General features: G+C 37.3%; 1 protein-coding gene across 17 annotated transcripts in view; it reads right to left on the bottom strand.

The window, feature by feature from the left end:
• The window catches only part of BNC2 (basonuclin zinc finger protein 2), a 403,534-nt gene that overhangs the window by 150,061 nt on the left and 233,972 nt on the right, over window positions 1-19,501 (bottom strand). The window contains exon 1 of one of the 17 annotated variants that reach the window (XM_031676989.2): window positions 1,847-2,146. The exons of 15 other annotated variants lie outside the window; for them this stretch is intronic. In XM_031676989.2, the coding sequence (XP_031532849.1) occupies window positions 1,847-1,879 (33 nt within the window). In that variant the 5' untranslated portion in view covers window positions 1,880-2,146. Of the gene's footprint in view, window positions 1-219; window positions 319-1,846; window positions 2,147-19,501 lie in introns of those variants that run through there. One more of the 17 variants, XM_072959375.1, reaches the window with a different exon arrangement.

The raw sequence follows: 19,501 nt of genomic DNA, 5'->3' as shown, positions 1-19,501 counted from the left end.
CCACGTACAGAGAATAAGACTGAACAGGCTTTTACTGTTCCCTGTGCCTTAGATCAGGCAGGTTTAAAGTCTTTCTCTTTGGTTTCTGAACACTAATTAAATCCATGGTCCCTCTTTGGTGTCCAATGTCAAGAGTCCTCGCTGTAGACTCCTTTTGGGCTTCCAGCCCTAATTTGCGCCTCTATTACTGCAAGAAAAATATGCAACTGTATAACCTGCCTGATATTTTGGGGCCTCTCTTCCAATGTCAACAGTCGAATGACATATTCGCTAGGTTGTAAAACTCTGCAATACAAATTAGTGATTCAAGGAAGTAGTCCTAAGAAACAGGGAAAGAAAAGGACATGATGACTAAGCAAGAATAATATATATATTTAGAGGCTAGAAGGAGAAATATTTCTTCCCAAATTTCTTATTTCAACTTCAAAGGCTTACTGACTGAGCACTATATCAGAACACCCCAGGTTAGAAATAGCTTCTTTAAATAACATGTTCATTAATAAACTCGCAATTTGATTGCACTATGGTAAAACAAAATAAAACAATGTAGAGAGCAAGGTTTCTACTAAAAACAAGGCACTTGACAACCTATTTTATAAATTCAGATGTAGCAACCACGGTGACATTAAGATATTTATATACCAGAAGTGTGGTAATAGAAGCTCATAAACACTAAAAATCACTCCTGCTTTACCAAAATTAAGGAATGACTATCTCTCAAGGACTCTATGTTAACGCTGGCACAAAAGACACACATATTTTAAATAATTAATTTCATAATATTTAATTATTTTACAAAAACAGCCTCATTTTACGTTGGGTCTAAAACACACTTGTCAATTTTAATTATAGCTATATTCAGGACAGAACAAATTAAGAGACAATAGATTTGCTTTATTTTCATATATATTTCTTTGTTCATTGGTTCAACTATTCATTCATTCACTCAGAACCAGTTTATGATTCAAATATTTTCTCTTCCTAAGTAACTTTATACAGCTGGCACATTTGGGAATTACACTTTTCAGATCATCATCCTTTTGCACGAATTCTACTCGTTTTGTACCTAAACATACAAACATTTGAACACCTCAACTCCTTTTGTATATAAACACTTAAGCACTGGAATATCCATTTTGTATTTCTCTGAATTCCAGGAGGTCTATTTGTTTTAAATTCAGATTTATATAGACTACAATTGCTCCTTAAGGGAATTATATATATTTAAACAATACAGCCTAAATAAATATTTTGAGTAAGAGACTGTCGTGGCTTCAAAGGAAGTTTTACTCTAAATAACATTTTTGAAACGGCATAAAACGTTGACATACTATTTATTCACAACAAAACAGAACCAATGTGATCACTTGCCAACTCATCCACACTTAAAAAAAATAAATTATCATAAAACTATCAAAGCCAGTGAAGCCTCAAAAATGTCCCTGCTTTTCAAGGAGAGAGCTGAGAAGAGGAGAACTGGTGAAGCTTCCATTTTGGGGATCACATCCATTTCTTCATTTAGCTAATGTCTGAGTGCCTCCCGTTCCCTGCTGGGCACTACAGCAAATCCGGAGATGACAACAAAGTGGTAGTGAGGGGACACCAGAAAAAGGGCCGACACTTTGACCAGACTGTGCCCACCTACGTATGCAGGACCTTTTTGCAGGTCTGGCCAACTCGGGCTAGCAACCCCTCCACACCTCCAGGACCCTGCCTCATTAGGAGTGCCCTGAAACTCTGTCCTCAACGTCAACATGATCGGCTTTCCCAGCTCCCCAGAAACAAGAACAATAATCAGTGTCCTTAAGCCTGCAACTCATTAGAAGTAATCATTCCTTCTGCTTACCTTCACCGCGGAATTTTTGAAAGAAAGATCCATGCACCCAGCACCCACTGCTTCCAGCTACATTTTAGTTTTGCAATTTGAGGTCTGCCCCACTGAAACTGCCTTCTTGGAGAGGAACGGTCTCATCATGTCTGGGCCCTTTCTCTAGTCTCCTTATCCTCCCAGACCTCGATGCACTAATTCTCCTTCACTCCTGGGCTGTAGAGACCAACTATCCGAGTTTTTTGGCAGCAGCTGTTCACTCTCTTTCCACTGTAAATAAACACAGGTGTTTCCCACGGCCAGGCTATTCATTCTTTAATTTGGCAGTCTCATCCACTCCTACAGCTTCAAATATCATCACCGTGCAAAAAACCATCACCGCGGAGCCAAGTGCTATGTTAAGTGGCAGGAAATGGATGGCAGAGTCCCTGCGCTCTTCAAGCACTTAACTGTCAGCACGCGTGGGCAGAGGTTCAGAGGAGAGACCCTAAGAACTGAAGGAAACCCTTGACCAAGTTTGAGAAGCACCATCTCTCCTTCTTTATCCCTTTGTCTTTTCTTCAAAGGTAGGATTTTGAAATTCATTTGCAACAGTAAATACTACCTATTAACAATAGTTTGATTTATTGGATATTTGCCATTTTCTCTGCTAAACACTTTACAAACATTAGCTCTCCCTCAGAAATTACCCGCATGTCGCAAAGGAGTAAACAAACGTGGAGGTCAAGTCAGCACTTTGCCAGAGGTTCCAGGAATCAGATCGCTGCCTGTGGGAGCCCTCCCTCCCATTCACAGTCAGCCAGGCAGCCATGGGCAGAGCCCCTCCACCTGCCCACCATCCAACGCCCATGGTGTACTGTTAACCCCTGTCACCTTACGAGCTTTCAACTCAAGTATTACTTCCATTCTCCAGGGCAGCTGCTCTCATCTCCTGATCAAGGCAGGTTCCCCTCAGTCTCCTGTTTCATAAGGGATCTTTCTGTCACAGCACTTATCACAGGTGTGAACAGTACATTTATCTATACTTACTTAGCTATAACATACACACAACACACAGACACACACACATATACACACACACCTGTACCCGTGCGATTACTTGATTAAGGTCTGCCTTTTCTTCTAAACTTAAGCTCCTTGAGGGCAGGGCAACATGTCTGTTGGGCTTACAATGTATACTGGCAAATAGGTGCTCAACCTCAGAGCTTCCTTCCTCCCTCATCTGTAAAATGATGGTCACAATAACATCTCAACAGTGTCAAAAGATTTAGAAGAAATAATGAACATAAAGCACTGTGTCTAGCGACAACAAAACTCAAAAGATGAAAACCATTCATGACCTCAAGAAACTTCACACACTGTATTTGAATGATGTTTTCCCCTTATGATTCTTCCCAATATATTTTCCAACGCCTTGTAAAATGCTTACTACAGATTTTGTCTTAATGAATAAATGAACACTCTGACGTATATGATGCCATATTATTTATACTATAATCCTCTAAGTTAGACACAACAGGGATTAGTATTTGTTTTAATACTGGGGTTCAGCAGTATCGTTATAGGTGTCATCTCTTAAATGATAAGGTAGATTTCCCAATTATTAATCAGTTTATTTCCATTAACTACAGAAAAAGAAGATACACGGTTAAAACCAGTAAATTATGAATATTCATGTTCAAAAGTACATCTAAAATACATAAAGTAGGCCGCCTTAGTACAAAAGTATTTAATCAAGGTTTGGTCAGTAACATTTTGATATTTGAATATTAAATAAGAGTTCATCTGCAAGTATCCTGGATGAGTTCCAAAGCCCTATTCAAATAACAGATTCTGTTATCACTAAAACTGAAGCATCTCTAGCTCTATTACACTCACAACTGCCTTGGACTCTGCAAGTGTATGTGAACTGGACACCAATCTTCTCACCAGCAGCATTTCTCAGGAAAGCAAAGACTGTTGCTTCAGGTAATGTTTAGTGTCTCTCACTATACACAAGCTAAGTAACACACCTCCTATTAGCTGTTCCTTGTTTGGGAACACTTACAAAAGCTACCTACTAATACAAAATAGCAAAATGCAAAATGAGGCCATGGCGCATACAGAAACACAACACATTCTGAAGGAATAATCATAGAAAGAGAACCCTCTCTCCCTTTCAAAAAACCCATTAAAAATAAAACTAACTTCAGTTCTGGGTTTCGTCTCCACGCACACACATGCAAAAATACTTGCCAGGAGATCCCTTCAAATGTTCATTAGCCCTGGCCAAATATCCCACACATCACTAAAAATCCTTAAATCCACTTTCTCCTTATTCATTTCTGGGGAGGATACCAAGATTTACAACTTGGATTATGAAATTTTACTTGAATCATTTCTAAATGTTTAATAGTTAAGTATACAACCTACACTTAAACTGAATTATTAAAAAGCCAATCATTAATATAGCATCCATTCTGCCCCACCAGTCTCTTCCATAAACTTAGGTGGTACAATCTAGGTATACAAGCCATAAATTGGCTATAATGGTTATCAGTGAAAGGGCTTACCTTTTTTATTTTAACAAGAACACATTTCTTTATAAAATAAATTCCCTACAAATAGGTAAAGTCGGCCATCACCCCATGAGGACCCCCAGGAGTCTACGTTATAATTAACTCTTATGAATTCATCATTATTTATATTATCCATCTCTGAACATACAGACATGTCCCAGAAGGAAAGGCATGGGTATGTTAGGTGCCAAAGGGCCAATGAACCTTTTCATTAGGTAAGAAAATTGTCCTTCAAAGACTTCTATCTTTAAAAAAAAAATTCTGGAATAGAAAATTATCTGTAATGAATCTAAAAACTAATTATCCCAGGATTGTCTCAGAATACTCTGCAGTAATTACAAAGTAACAGCTACCAAGCGTTGTGGATAAAGAGAGTAATCTTCTACATGGCCAAGAAAAGATGGACCTCCACACACATTTATGCAACCTGTGTACGGGAACCTAAGACAGGACTTCAAGCATTGCCACAAAGATTCTAAAGAACTCACATGACAGTAATGGTGATTCAGTCAGGAAATAACTCCCCGTATACTTTTCAAGACAGTTTTTCCTCTTTCATTTTCACATGGCTGTTCCATAAAACTAACTGAAAAGAAATGACTTCCAAAAGAAATACTTTGAGTTTTAGCTAAGACTTGGAAAATCTGCTGCCTTTGTAGAAGAACACAGTGTCTTAAATTTGCCTAAGTCACAATGCAGCTTGAGCAAAGAAATTTATTCTTCCTTTTTTTTTCCTGGTATGGTGGATAACTTCTGGGCTTACTTATGACCAATACGAACTAGACAACTATAAGAGAAATTTACTTTTACTTGACTACAAAACACATACCTGATGAAAAAAAGGGTATATCCACCTGCTATGCTGCAGGGTTTTACGATCAGGAATCAAAACAAGATACGACTTACAGAAACAGAGCACACTGACCAAAAGACCATGGTTTTAAATATCCTACAAAGAAGTTTTATAACAACCTAAAAAATCTTATCTAACTCTGATTATGAGATTATTAATATAAATTTATAGTTACTATAAGGTGAGTATGCTTTCTGTATTTATACAAGGAATCATATAAGTCTGAGTTTGAATAGGCAATGTTTACAGAGCTTGCAAAAACTGATTATCAGTGATGAAGTGTATGGTAAAAGTTAAAGGGCTCAGAGTGTTCAACTGCAATGTAAATGCCACTACTCATGATGTAATAGTAACAACAGCAAATGAGAAGCAACGAAGTTACTCTGCTTAATCAAACCCATTTATAAATTCACACAGCAGGACAGCGCAAGTATATATCTTAGATGGTGGTATGATAAACGAGAAATCAAAAAATTTATTAACCTTTCAATAAAAGGTTCCTTAAAATCTGTCTGATTGTTTTTTAACGTCATAGGAAGAAACACCAACCTGATCAAAGCGATCATTTTGTTGTACCTACGTGCTCTGAAATTTCTTCATGTCTTTCCACCAATTAGATCTTCTGGTTGAGTGAGAAGATCTGAAAAGACATGGTCAGTCCAAACTGACTACGAGGTCCAGATGGCACTGATGGAAAGAGTGTACAAGGTCAAGACAAAAGGCCAGGCAATTCAGAAATGGTCAGACTTCACAAAACACCATGAGAATAAGATTACTGACCCAGGAAACATTATCTTCACAATAAACACTTGCAAAATAAGTGAAAGAGAATCACGGGGAAAAGGTGGCCTTTGAACATCACTTACTGTTAAAAATCAGGAGATTTAAAGTTTCATCTTCAATTTCTCTTAAAGTATGATCCCCGCCCCCATCAACTGTCAAATGGATAAACAAAATACAGTGTGTTTATATAGGAGAAAATTATCTGGCCAACAGCAAGGAATGAATACTCGATACACACTACAATATGGATGAATCTTGAAAACATGATATAAGTAAAAGAAGCCAGTTACAAAAGATCATACATTATTACTCCATTTATACAAAATATTCAGAATATAGAATCTGTAAAGATAGAAAGTAGTTAGCTGTTTCTTTTTGAGGTGATGAGAATGTGCCAGAAATGACTGCGATGATGGCTGCACGTAACTGTGAATGTACTAAAACCTGTTGAACCGTACATTGTAAACAGAATATATGACATGTGAACGCTAAACTCAATAAAGCTGCTTAAAAGTGGGGAAGAGCAAAAGCCGCTACATCACCTCATTTCTTTTAGTGGTATTAAACCATTTAATTCATAAGATATTATTCCCAGGGGACATGATGAAGCAGATTATCCTTTTTTAACCTAGTAGGTCTTCAATATACAAATGCTGAGTGAGTAAATATACAGAAGGCAAATGAACTAAAGAATTTCATTGCTGCAGCAACATGGATGCTGCTGGAGAATGTCATTCTAAGTGAAGTAAGCCAGAAAGAGAAAGAAAAATACCATATGAGATCACTCATATGTGGAATCTAAAAAAACAAAAACAAAAACAAAAACAAAAACAAACAAACAAAAACAAAGCATAAATATAGGACAGAAATAGACTCACAGACAGAGAATACAGACTTGTGGTTACCGGGGGGGTGGAGGGTGGGAAGGATAGACTGGGATTTTAAAATTGTAGAATAGATAAACAAGATTACACTGTATAGCACAGGGAAATATACACAAAATGTTAAAAAAAAAAAAGAATTTCATTGCTGCTTAAATTAGAAAACTCCTTCTACTTTCAAAATATTAAAACCTAGTATGTCCATTTTAAAATGATAATTACTTTTAAACCCACTGCCATTTATCAGGAAAATCCAGGACAACCTTCCATCCTTCAACAAACATTTTATAATGTTCAGCACACTAATATCAAGATACTAAAAAAACTCAAAGAGAATTGTTAAAAATTGACCATGGTGAATTCTGACACGTATACTCAACAAATCCATTCCTCATTTTACTGTGATGAAAAAATTACTTCTGCAAATGTCAAGGAAAAAATATGGGTTGGGGGAGGAGTGCAGGGAGAAGACACACACTTATGAGAAGTTCATATATGAGTGTGAACGTTTCTATGACTATGTGTGAATATATAAACACAAACAGGGAAAAAGGGACATACACACAGGCACATAAATTTTCACAGGCACGGATCCAATGAGCATCTGTAGTCATTACCTTAGGACCACAACCTACCATCAGTCGACATGAGGAAGACCCCATTTAAATAATTTAGGAGTTCAGAGTAAAAATCAACAGCGGGATGTAGCCAATTATATAAGGAAAATACCCATGCTTCTATGGCATCAAAGCCTATGCCGGCTTCGGAGTGCGTGTGTTATGTTTATTCCCCCCAATTAAATTAGGCCTATGGTAATACAAGCTATTTTGTTAGGCAATTAGTAGTATTAGAGAAACAGGAAATGAAAAGGCATTTCCACTTGGGCAGAAACATTTTATTTTCTTACCTAATAGTTAACAATTAAGATATTTCATTTATTGCCTGTATGCTTACAGACTTTACAGACTATTCAGGCTGTGATAACTACACAGCTGTGATAACATAACGAGAAGAAATACCCTTTCCATGACCATCCACCTATCATCCAATTGAAAATCAGGGGTTAGCCCATCGCAAAAAATAACCATATTTTAACTAAGCTCTGTCTACATTTACCAGAATACATAACTTTATATAAGAAGCCAAAGCACCTCTGGTACCACATGAATGACAACTAATACTCATCTCATTTCACCTGAATGTTGAATCAGCAATTTGGTATTCCATTGATATACATTTTATTCATTTTCACTAATGCAATTTGAAAGGTGGTAATGTGACTACATTTCTCTGTGGCATTCATGAAAACAATTACTAATATAATATGATAGGGAGGACGTTAATAAGAAAGGGATTTATAATGAGATGCAAGAAGACTTACAAACCTATAAGCACTTTACAAAGACATACTCCTCATTAGGCAAGAAGCAAGCCAAGATAAAGCCAAAGTTCTGCTATTTCAGATGCAGCTTCCATCCTTGGAAGAATGATTTGCACGATGATCCCAAACTCTGTGACCAAGACTTGTCCCAAGTTGTACCAATGGAAGATACCATCCTAAATTGAGGACACCTCCCCTTCCTAGATCGCCTGGGAAGGACTCCTTTAAGGAAGCAGTCCCTCTAAATCTCTCTCCTCTTTAAGAACGGAGCTAGTAGCCCCATTACTTCAAATGCCAGAGCACAGTAACCAATCCATTTACCGAGCAAGAGCATAAGGTGGGTGATCTTTTCACTAAATTTACTCCTCTTGGTTTGAGAAAATAATTTGTCCCAGTGAAGCAACAAGGGAGGCAGGTTGTTGCATTTTAAAATGCATCATTTCAAATGACAGCTCTGATTACCCAGGCCAGTTGAGGTAGCCTTTGTGAGACTTAATAACGTCCCATGTTGGACAGAGCCGCGAAGCTTGCAGAACACTTCAAATACATTCTTGTATTTAATCATCAAAATCCCCCAAATTAGAGATTTTTCAAACAGCTGAAAAATGAGGCTGTGAGATGTCCTTAAATGGCCACAGCTAGTAATCCAGGGCTCTTTCCACTCTGCCTGTGCATGAGAGGCGAGGAGCTGACTAATCCCCCTTGCGACCCTCCTCCACTGTGAGATTTCCTTACATATTTTTCCAGTTCCAACAGGAGTCTAAGATTGAACAGGAGATGTGGATGAAACTACACACCACGGGAGAGGAGTGGGTGAAGGGTTTAAGCAACTTGAAAAGAAGACAGAAACTGCTAAGTAGGCAGTTAACAATTTTCACGAGGATTTTCTACAAACTGGCTCATTTTTGGACAGAGAAAGCGACTCTCAACAGTTGTCTGTGAAGTCTATCAATGGGTATATATATATTTTTTAAAAAGGCCAAAATCTGAACACAATGAGATAAGGACTTCCCAAGAACTCTGGTTTATTTTACTCCATCTTGCTTCTCCCTGTCTTGGGATTGTTCATTAGTAGCTTATCTCAACAAACATTCTAATGCCATCCACGGTGCATGTATCTGGGCCTTGTAACTATGCCTGATTATGAAAGACTATGTGTCTGTGCCCAAGAGCAGGCATCACCTCAGGAATCACACCTATTACAAATAATAATAATGATATGATGAACAGTCTACAATGCCCTCTTATACGTTATTTATGTTAGGTCACAGACTCCCCAGGGGCCTGTGCTGAGACCCGGACTGGCTTCATTAGAGCATCATATAAATCACTAAAGGCACATCTTGATTTTACCACTGGCTAGAGTCGCAGGAATTTTTAAAGTGGAACCTCTCAGGTGAAAACATTTTTTAAAAACACAAACACACGTTATCATTTCTTCTAAAAGGTGGGTTTCACAATTTGAATGGGCTACATGTAGATGCTCATAGAATTCCCACAAATTTCTACAGACTTCATAAGCATCTGAGGGTAAGGGGTGCCCTAGAGTGTTGAAAAAACATTATGCTCTTTTTACTTTTAAGAATTAGTTAGTTTAAAGGACAAAGACAGACATATACTTAGAAGGAGAGCAAGAAACAGCCCATCCAGCTGCTAACAAATGCTTCGACATCACTGAACAAATGGGGAGACTTTTGCAATGGTCGTCAGGAACTCTAAGCTAACTCTCAAAAATTAAGAAATAAATAGAAAGCCTTGTGGAAAAAGAAACGGAGTCTTCAGAACAATGTTAATGTCATCTTGGGCATGTGGACTGGGTTCACATGTGTGTCAGCTGAATCAACATAATGGTCTATAACAGCTTCGAAGCAGCTAATATGGTCCATTGGGTCAATAATCCGTGAACTAAGAAGGATTTACTTGATAGACTATAAATGGTTCATAAGAACTCAAGAATCACTCCATCAGATCAAAAATCCAATTTTCATATGGTGCCTTTCTTTCTACGAATTAGCCAAAGGAAAGTAATAGCTCTAAAGGACTTCAAGGTCTATCAGTTAAAAATTTACTTTGTAAAGAACAGTGTAGAGGAGGAAATATTAAACGCCCCCTTCTCTCTCTTTTTTGGTGAACCAACATATTTTAAGGGGAAAAATTCATTTTATGATGGAAAGCTAAAATACAACAGGATATATTCCAGGGGCTTTTCACATTTTCCTATGGGTTTCCTATTGAATGTACGGATCCACACTAATGACATGCATATACAAACATATTCATTTCTTCTCTGTTTCTCTGAGATGTCGCCACATACCTATATACACTACCACTAAGTAAACTATAAACACTATTTCTAGGAGAGCAACATTTAAAAATAAAGATTTATATTTTATTTTTGTTTCTTTATAGTTTGTATCGTGGGTCTGCTGCATGAGGCCAGCAGAGACATTTGAGACAGCATATGCATATTGGCAAACTCTTTCATCTTCAGGTATAGAAAAGAAGGAAAAAAAACCTACAGAAGGTAAAACAGTAAGAACTACAATACATTTTCAACATTTAGGAGAGTGAGGAGAGGGTTCGCTCCCTGGCTGCCTGAAGCTTATATAGCCAATGCTGACCGATAATTGCAACTTCTGCCCACTCTAGACTGCAGAGGAATACTAACCTTTATCCTGCGTTTGGGAATTTCATTACATATTCACATGAGGTGATAGTGGTTGCAGATTAATTTTTTTAAATGTAAGCCTATCTGTGTGAATAACTGTATTTACTAAGTTCATGGCAAAGAAGAAAAGCAGAGAAAAAATGCTCCAAAAATTTAACAGGCTGTAATTTGAATTCCTAACAAGAAAGAATTCCTTTACAGGGAAGAAAATGTGATCTATCTCCTCTCTCTCAAAATGCTATTAGCCTCTCTTCTTCATAAGGACAACAGGAAGGCATCTTTTCTTTTGCTTTTTTCAGAGGTAACACTGAATAAAATAATAAATGTTTTTACATCAAAGTATATTAGCTATTGACATAAGCTCGGTCCTCTTAACTTTCACACAAGGGAAAGAAAAATTCCAATAATTCTGAAACAGACAGATAAAACTTTTCTCTGTGGCTACAGCCATGCACTATTATACGTAACTGCTTATTTTTAAAAAGAGCCTTATTGGCGCTCTCCGAAGGATTTTCTTTTATACATAGCTTTATCCTATAATTTTGTCCCTGTTGGGCACGCTGCCTAAATTTAAACACAAACAGTCAAGCAATGAAGAAACATTAACACATTTACTGTGAACAAAAACTCCCAGTTGTACAGTGAAATTTTAATACATTTCAACTTATCTCTTTTACTAATGGGGAGAGTACAAACCCTGCAGGAATTCGCTCTGCAAACTGGTAATTACAGTAGACTCACTTTTTTATAATGCATATGTATAGTCAGACACAAAAAGCCCTGGCTGCCCTTTTGATGTAGGTTACAATAGGAATGTTTTAAAAATTATGAAAATCTACAGCGATTCTAAAGGAATGCAATATTTCATGGAAAACTGTCCTTTAACTCTGTACACAGACACAAATAGACATATACTTAGATATTTGCTTTATACACCAGAAGGCACAGGCTTTATCAGCATGTACCTTTATGTCATTTTCTCCATAATCTTGTACAGAATAAATCCACTCCTTTTTGTACAAAGCTAGATGTGACTTTGAATATCATAATATATCCTCTTACAAAAAGGTGGTATTCTTTCATTCTGTGCCTAGTTTTCCTATTCTGTCTCCTCTAGTTTTGGGAACTTAAATCTGCATTTTAAGACTTCATGGAATCTCTTCATTAAATAATTAAGGATTCCAAACCAATAATGTCTCTCAGTATAAGCAGATGTGCCCCTTGACCAAAGGGACCCTATATGTATACACCTGCAGAAAATAAGAACTATACACTGTAATATTAGTAACAGTAACACAGACAGTTGACAGAAGTGAAGTAAAACCTGTTACTATTCACATCACTTGCTAGACATTTTACATTTATATGTCAAATTTTTTTGTTCCATAAAAACTTTCTAAGAAATTGAAATCTGATAGAATGTTAACAGACTATCAATATATAATTTACACTAAAGTCATTTTTCTAAGTATTGGCATACTGGCAGGGGAAATGAAAGCAGAAAAGGCTTTTTAGTGGACATCATCTTTGTAATACTTTGTGAATTTACAAAAAAATTAAACGAAGGTGCTAAAATGTCTATCTGTGACTGACTGAGGAGCATCTGCAAACTCCAGAGGTATCTATCTGAAAATGTACATTATCAAATTCACTTAAAACATAAAACACACAGCATGTGCTACCAAAACAGGCAGGTTGCCATAGAGAAATCATTTCTTGGTCACCTAACTTCAAATACGAGAGTGCTGAGAGGTATATACACTCTCGGCAGCCTGAGCCTGTGGCAAAATCCACCCACCATTAAGGGAAGATACATTTTAGATAAACATACTAGAAGAAAGTACCTTATGCTAAGGACACACCTGGCTCTTCTAGGCAATGCTGGTAACATTCTAACCTTAGGTCTCCCTGTCATTACAGAAAAGAATGCCTTCTTCTATACCATCACCATCTCTCTGCTCCCATAGGCTACTTATCTAACAAGTGTGCCTGAAACCAAATAAAAGAAAATCAGACTCATTATAGCTCAAGAGCCAGGCATTGGCTCCGTCACAGGCAATGTATACTTCCTTGGGCAACACCTACTGCCTCAATTGGCAATTAAATAATACATTTCCTATTTTTTTAAACAGCCAAACACCAAAATATCTATTTTTTGATGTTCTTCCCTTAAAGTCAGTTTTTGCCACTGCCCCTTTTTCATCCCTGATCCATGTGTCACTAAAATATGAAATACATTGTGGCTTCAATATGAACAAATTAACAGAAGTACACCTCAAGGACAGCTACATGTAAAACCTGAGCCTCTGCAAAATTCATTCATACTATAAAAACACAATTGAACATGAAAGAACAACACCCTTCAAAGGTATGTGATCCATCACAGACAAAGCATTTGTGTTTTCATTTGCTAAGTCTGTTACTCCAAAGACAGTACTAGAAGTTGTGAACTATAAACAATATACCATTTGCTACCTCCTAACTGAATTTTGAAGGCAAAGTGATCGGAAACATGAGTTTACCGTCAGCCATATTAAGTAATTTGAAGGTTAAGTCATAACTCACGTGCTATCGTGAGCTACAGCTTTCTTAGAGTCTAAAGGAAAGAAGGAGAAATTCAATATTCTGATTCTTTTGCAAAGCACAGCAAAGGCTCTGAATGAAGCAGCCCTTCAGGACAAAACACACACACCCTTCTAACTCCTCCAAATGAATGGGTCTCTCAGTTTGTCTTTCAGGAAAGGTAAAAAGCAGGTTGAGGGGGTCATTTTGAATTCCCTGCACAGGCAGATGAAATTCTCCCAATCTGCTTTCCTGCTCTGGAAAGCAATGAAATAGATGGACCATTACAGAATCGTGGTTAATAGGTAAATAACACATGGAAAACGGGTACTATATTAGGGTTAAGTGTAACACTTACATACATTTGCATTTCCTTTCAATGACTTAGAGGGTCATTTCTAGATATTGTGGTGTTTTCACTTCTTTCACACAAGTATCATCAGACAAGTCAATGCATAATTGGATGACGGGCTGATTAAATACACACAAACTAGCTTTGGCAATCTACAAAGATGATACAGGAAGACAGCAGCAATCAAAGTTTCTCTGCATTTATCACTCACTCACATTCAGAACCCTGATATAAAAGAACTCTCTACCTGGCCTATATTATGTATTTTATATAATCCAAGAGGGATCCTAAATACATGGCCACAGACCACAGATTGATGAAACTGGACATCAGTGCCAAAAACAGAAACCCAGAGCACAAGTTAGATTTATGCAAAGTATTTCATAATTTTGTAAGATTAGTATGTGCCACTTGGGTGTATCATAAACAGATCAGGAAGGCACAATTCAATGTGATTTTACTGAAACATAACCTGAATATCTACAGAGCTAGCAGTGAACATGTTTAAAAATTTTATGTTTGTTCATATCCAATAAATGTGAGGCTATTATTTTAATTGTAAAATATATTACCCGTGTTCAAACTGACACTGAGGCATAGCTGTCAGACAGTATGCCTCTGATATAAGAAAAGGCAGAAGTGAGAGAATTTTAAGTGGGTGTGTATTTGCACAGTATTGTTTTCTTTTAGACTACTGGTCTATAGACAGATTCACCTTTTTACCTCTTAATCAGATACTAACAAATTTTCGAGTCAGTGTACATAGTGCTTATCTGGCCATGCTCTAGTTGCCAAAACATCATTATCAAAATGTATCTCCATGAAAAATATTTTAGTTTCTGTGTGGCCATTTAACAAAATAGAGATTTTTTTTCCCCAAGTTAATCTAATACTTACTTAATTTTAAAAAGTCCATGATGCGAGTGGGGAGGGGGAATCCTCAGGTGCCTACAGTAGTATAAAGTGGAAGTATCATATCAGTTCCTAAAGCTAGTTTGTGTATATTAATAACTGGAGGCTCTTTGCACACAGGTGTCAGGTATGTTGCCTTTTTGTTTGAGGAAACAAAACATACGAAGAACGGGGTGTGAAATATAAAACGTGTGCTAAGAATGCCTCTAATATGACACTGCTGCTTGCTTATTTTGAAACAGCAGAAAGCAGTGCTGTTGTATTTTTTTCTTTTATTGTTTAGACATCTTAGCTGGAGCCAAGGCAAGTCTGTACACTAAAAGTGAGATTGATCAATGTGCCGAGAAAACAAAGTTTCTTAGCACCATTTCATCTTCTTTTGCTATGGGCCAAACGTTTCCACTTCTTTAAAAAACAAAGCAAACCACAACCTTCGTCTACTAAACCCAAAAGAGAACCGGTTTACGTCAGAATCATCTGGGGCACTTTACAAAAGCACCTGTGCTCAGGACCACAGTCCAGAATGCATTCATCAGAATCTCAAGTGTACGGCACAGCCCCGAGGGCGGGACACTCCCCACATTCTGTTCCCAGGTGCCTCAATGGCCTCACCAGAGTCTTGGCCTGGAATTGTTCATTTTATCATGGTGCCTCTAAGAGGCACGGAACTACGCTGAGATTGAAACAACTGGACATGAATGCAAGGAGATGCTCTGTTCCCAGGACTTCAGGGGTGAAGGGAAATCCCAAATTTGTTTCACATCCCCTTGGACGGGGTGAGGGCAGTTAAGCAGTCTCCTGAGGAAGGCCTCAGGGGCTTTTCCAAGGTTAGAAAGCACAGCCTCTCCCAGGGAGCTGTGGGCCAACCCAACTATTGAAGCAAGATCCTAGGACATCCTTCCGGGCCTGGAGCTTATGGAGAAGGGGAGAGGAAGTTGGGAGGGCCGGGGATTGGTACCTCAGTGGCATCCACTTTCATTTTAAATGGATGCAGGGAAGAGACATAAATGATTAATATGACTAATCAATTTCCTGAGTAATCCCCTTCGTCCCTACTGCCATCACTCATCAACTTTTCAGTATGCATTTAAGAAAGTATACAGTCAGCCTACAACTGCAGTGACTGCTGTCACATTTTTCCATCAATGGAAGTCAGGTCGTATCCATACCTTTCAAAAGGTAAAGCACAGGAAAGCGCCCAGCACAGTCCTTCCAATATAACTGTTCATACATAATCATCAAAGTATGGAAGCCATATATTTAGCAATAGGGTTTTGACATAAACATTTCTAAGAACAGGGTCCTCATCTGCTTTTTTCTTTTTCTTTTTTCTTTCCAACCCCCTTGCAGCAACTCAATCTTTCCCTTCAGGCCTTACTGAATACAAAGCAAGTTCTCCTCCTAATTTATGATAATTGTAAGTGAATTAGGCCAAATGGCTCCCAAATTGATTTTTCAAAGACTGATATGCCCTCTTCTGGCTTCTTATTTAAGAAAAAAAGAAAACAAAAAAGTTAGTTTATTAGAGGCATAAAAGAATGGTAAAGAGTGGTCTGTTTATTTATTATATTTACTACTAGTAATTTTAATTACTTAATAGAGATTTTCTCAGGCAAGTGATAACACCTGGTGGTCCCAGTGTTACGAAAGGGAAGGATACCTTCTTATGACGTGGTGCTCAGTGAAGCGGCTCTCAAGGAATGTTTCCCTGAATCAGTTAGCAATGCAGAAGGTGATAAACACTGCATGAACAGGGGTCAGAAAAGGAAAATCAAAGTATGTGTACCTGTTAGCAAAACCTAAGAAAAAGTCCTTCCCTTGGTGCCACATGCCCCATAGGTGCGCCCCACTGTAAACCCACGTAGGCCTGCTCTCACAGCTCCGGGCCGACAGCAAGGCCAATTAGCGTCAGTTGTGATGGGGTTTTAGAGACACAGCCCTTTGTCTTAGAGGAAGTGGGCTGCAACCACCAACTTACTGTACAGAGGCAACCTAACAACCCATTAGGTGGAAATGACTTTTCAGCCACTTCCTCCAGGGACTACATCAGAAACTGATGGCTTAGACAGATGGGAACATTTTTACATTTCTGTATTAACTGCATCCAGGAAGGTGGATTTCTATTATTTAATGCTGCCCAGTCCTCATTTCTTCTAGTCTTCACGACGTTATTCCTTCACCCCCTATAACATAATGACATACAGCATGACCTAATAAAATGATGGACTAAATTCTTCAGAAACAGAGGGAGCCCTCTCACTGTGTGTAGTTAAGAGTATTCTTTGGGTCATTCACTAAAACTTTTGGGAATCACTGAAAACAAAAAATTTCATTACTGGAATACTGTTCTGGGGTAGCATTCTGTGTCGGAAAAGGACGTTGACAGTTACATTTATGCCTCTAATTGTTAAACCGGTATTAGATTTGGTTAAATATATCAAGAAGCAAAAGCACTATTCCACAGTCCAGGAAAGGATGGAGTTAGCACTGCCAACAGGGATGTTCACACTTTTGTTGCAAAGGAAAGGCTAGGGCTGCAATCCAGCCAGCACTAAATCCACATGCCTGTGTTGTTGCAGTGCTAAAAACAAAATTTACTTCCACTCACAGCATCAGATAGGATACTAATTTCATATGAAATAACTTGCAATCAGTTAAAATTTAAATTTTCATGTTCTTTAAAATATGAATTCAAAAACAAACACAGGTTTATTAAATACTACCTATGTAAATACTTGTTAAATGTTTAATTCACTCAAAAAAAGTCACTTCTTTGTGTGTAAAAATTGCTCAGCTGAAGAATATCATTTTTAAACATTAAACATCATTATCATCTCTCAAATTTATCAGATCTCAAATGTCTTCATAATAAAGATATCCAACAATCCAAATGTCCTTTTTGGTCCAAGATGCTTCGGTGTAGACAAAACTAAGGATATCGGAGGACGGAAGTGCTATGAAATCTGGCAGTAACAGGAAGGTTTTCAGCAGTATTTTAATTTTTGGTGGGCTTCACTGCCAACACCTCAAGTCTCCTGTCAGTGTTCCTGCTTATAATCTTAGCTGATTTTATGTTAATGCATTGAAATGGAAATTTTTCTTTAAAATTTTTGTTTTATTTTCTGAAGAAATTTTCTCTCAAATGAGATGTCTTTTGAAACATCTGATACGGAATAGATGTCTTTTAAAACGTCTAGAATGGAATGTTCTGTCATAGTCCTGATTATAACATATTTAGAAATTTCATATAAATGATCAATTTTCTTCCTTGCTCAAATCGAACATAAAAAGCTACAAATGTATATTAAACTCTAGTAAATAAATGTTTCTATGAGTATATATATCAAATAAAATCTTATATAAATAAAATACTAAAAGTCTTGAGTTTTACTGGACTTGGATGTTGGCAAGACAGTCAATTATTTTTTTCTTGTTCAAGCTAGTTCACAAATTTTAAAACATGAGCAGTTTTCCTGCTTAATCAACAGAAATACAACTTATTACAAAGCAGATGTCCAGGAACTATCTTAATTAGAACACTTCTCTGTCAGGCTCTCTCTCTGAATGTTGTACGCATGTGGAGACTTTTAAAAAACATTTTGTAAAAGAGAAGCAATGCTCTGTTAATATTCATTACATTCCAACAATTTTTAATTTTATGAAAGAAACACTGAACTACTATATTTTTAATAGCTTCATGACATGATTTGAATTCAAAGCAACATCCATAAAACTTTCTTTAAATAAAAATCCTTTTCAATTAAAAAGATCCTGTAAGATAGTGGTGACGGTGGTGCAGCGTGGTGACTGTAGTAAATGTCACTGAATTACACACTTTAAGTGGTGAATTGTATGTTATGTGGATTTTAGCTCAATAAAAAATAGACTGTGTAACACAAAAGAAAATGTGTCAGTCTGTTTTTATGTGTTTGTTTCAGTTAAACTAATAAGGTTGCTGAACCAAACAAATCCCCCTCCTCCCATTCTTGGGAATTATGAAAAATAGAGTAGGAATTTTCTTAATGGACATACCTTCTTCAACATACACCTCATGGAATGCTCTTTTGTACGTGTGAAAGAACAAGTCTTTTTTTTTTTTAAGCACACTTAATACTGTGATTTCTTTAAAACACACTGAATAGGCTGTGTCAACACAAGGAGCACCTAATTCACTAGAAACAAATTAGTAAGGAGAATGAGAGAGGAAATACCCTACTTTAAAAAGATACAGTCTTTTATAGAACATTTTCTTATTCTCTTTGCATATTTCATATCCTGTCTGGAGAGTTAAATACTTACACTGGCCAACACTTCTTACGCACTTACTATATTCCAAACACTGTTTTAAACGCTCTACACAGAGAAATTCATTTAACCCTAACAGGTACCGTATTAGGAGGGTATCACGCTAGCATTTCCTCTATTTTACAGGTAAAAAAGAAAACAGCACAGAGACATACCCTGCCTTTCTCAGACCGAGCCAGACTTCTAACGCCTGCAAGTCTAGTTCACTATCCCGGCTCTAACTCACTAGGCTTTACTGCTTCAAAGTTCTGAAACTTTTATTTAGGTCCCATGACTACTGGGAAGTAACAAGTGCTACGTTATTTTTTCCCCTTGTGTAACATTTAAGATGGGCTGAATTAAAGTTTTTCTTATTGCCAGAGGAAGAATCCACAGTGGGAATTTCCAAAAATATGAATGGGTGAATATTTACAGTGCC

The sequence above is a fragment of the Vicugna pacos genome, chromosome 4, assembly GCF_048564905.1.
Source record: "Vicugna pacos chromosome 4, VicPac4, whole genome shotgun sequence".
NCBI lineage: Eukaryota > Metazoa > Chordata > Mammalia > Artiodactyla > Camelidae > Vicugna > Vicugna pacos.
This window is presented reverse-complemented; position numbering and strand designations above follow the sequence as displayed.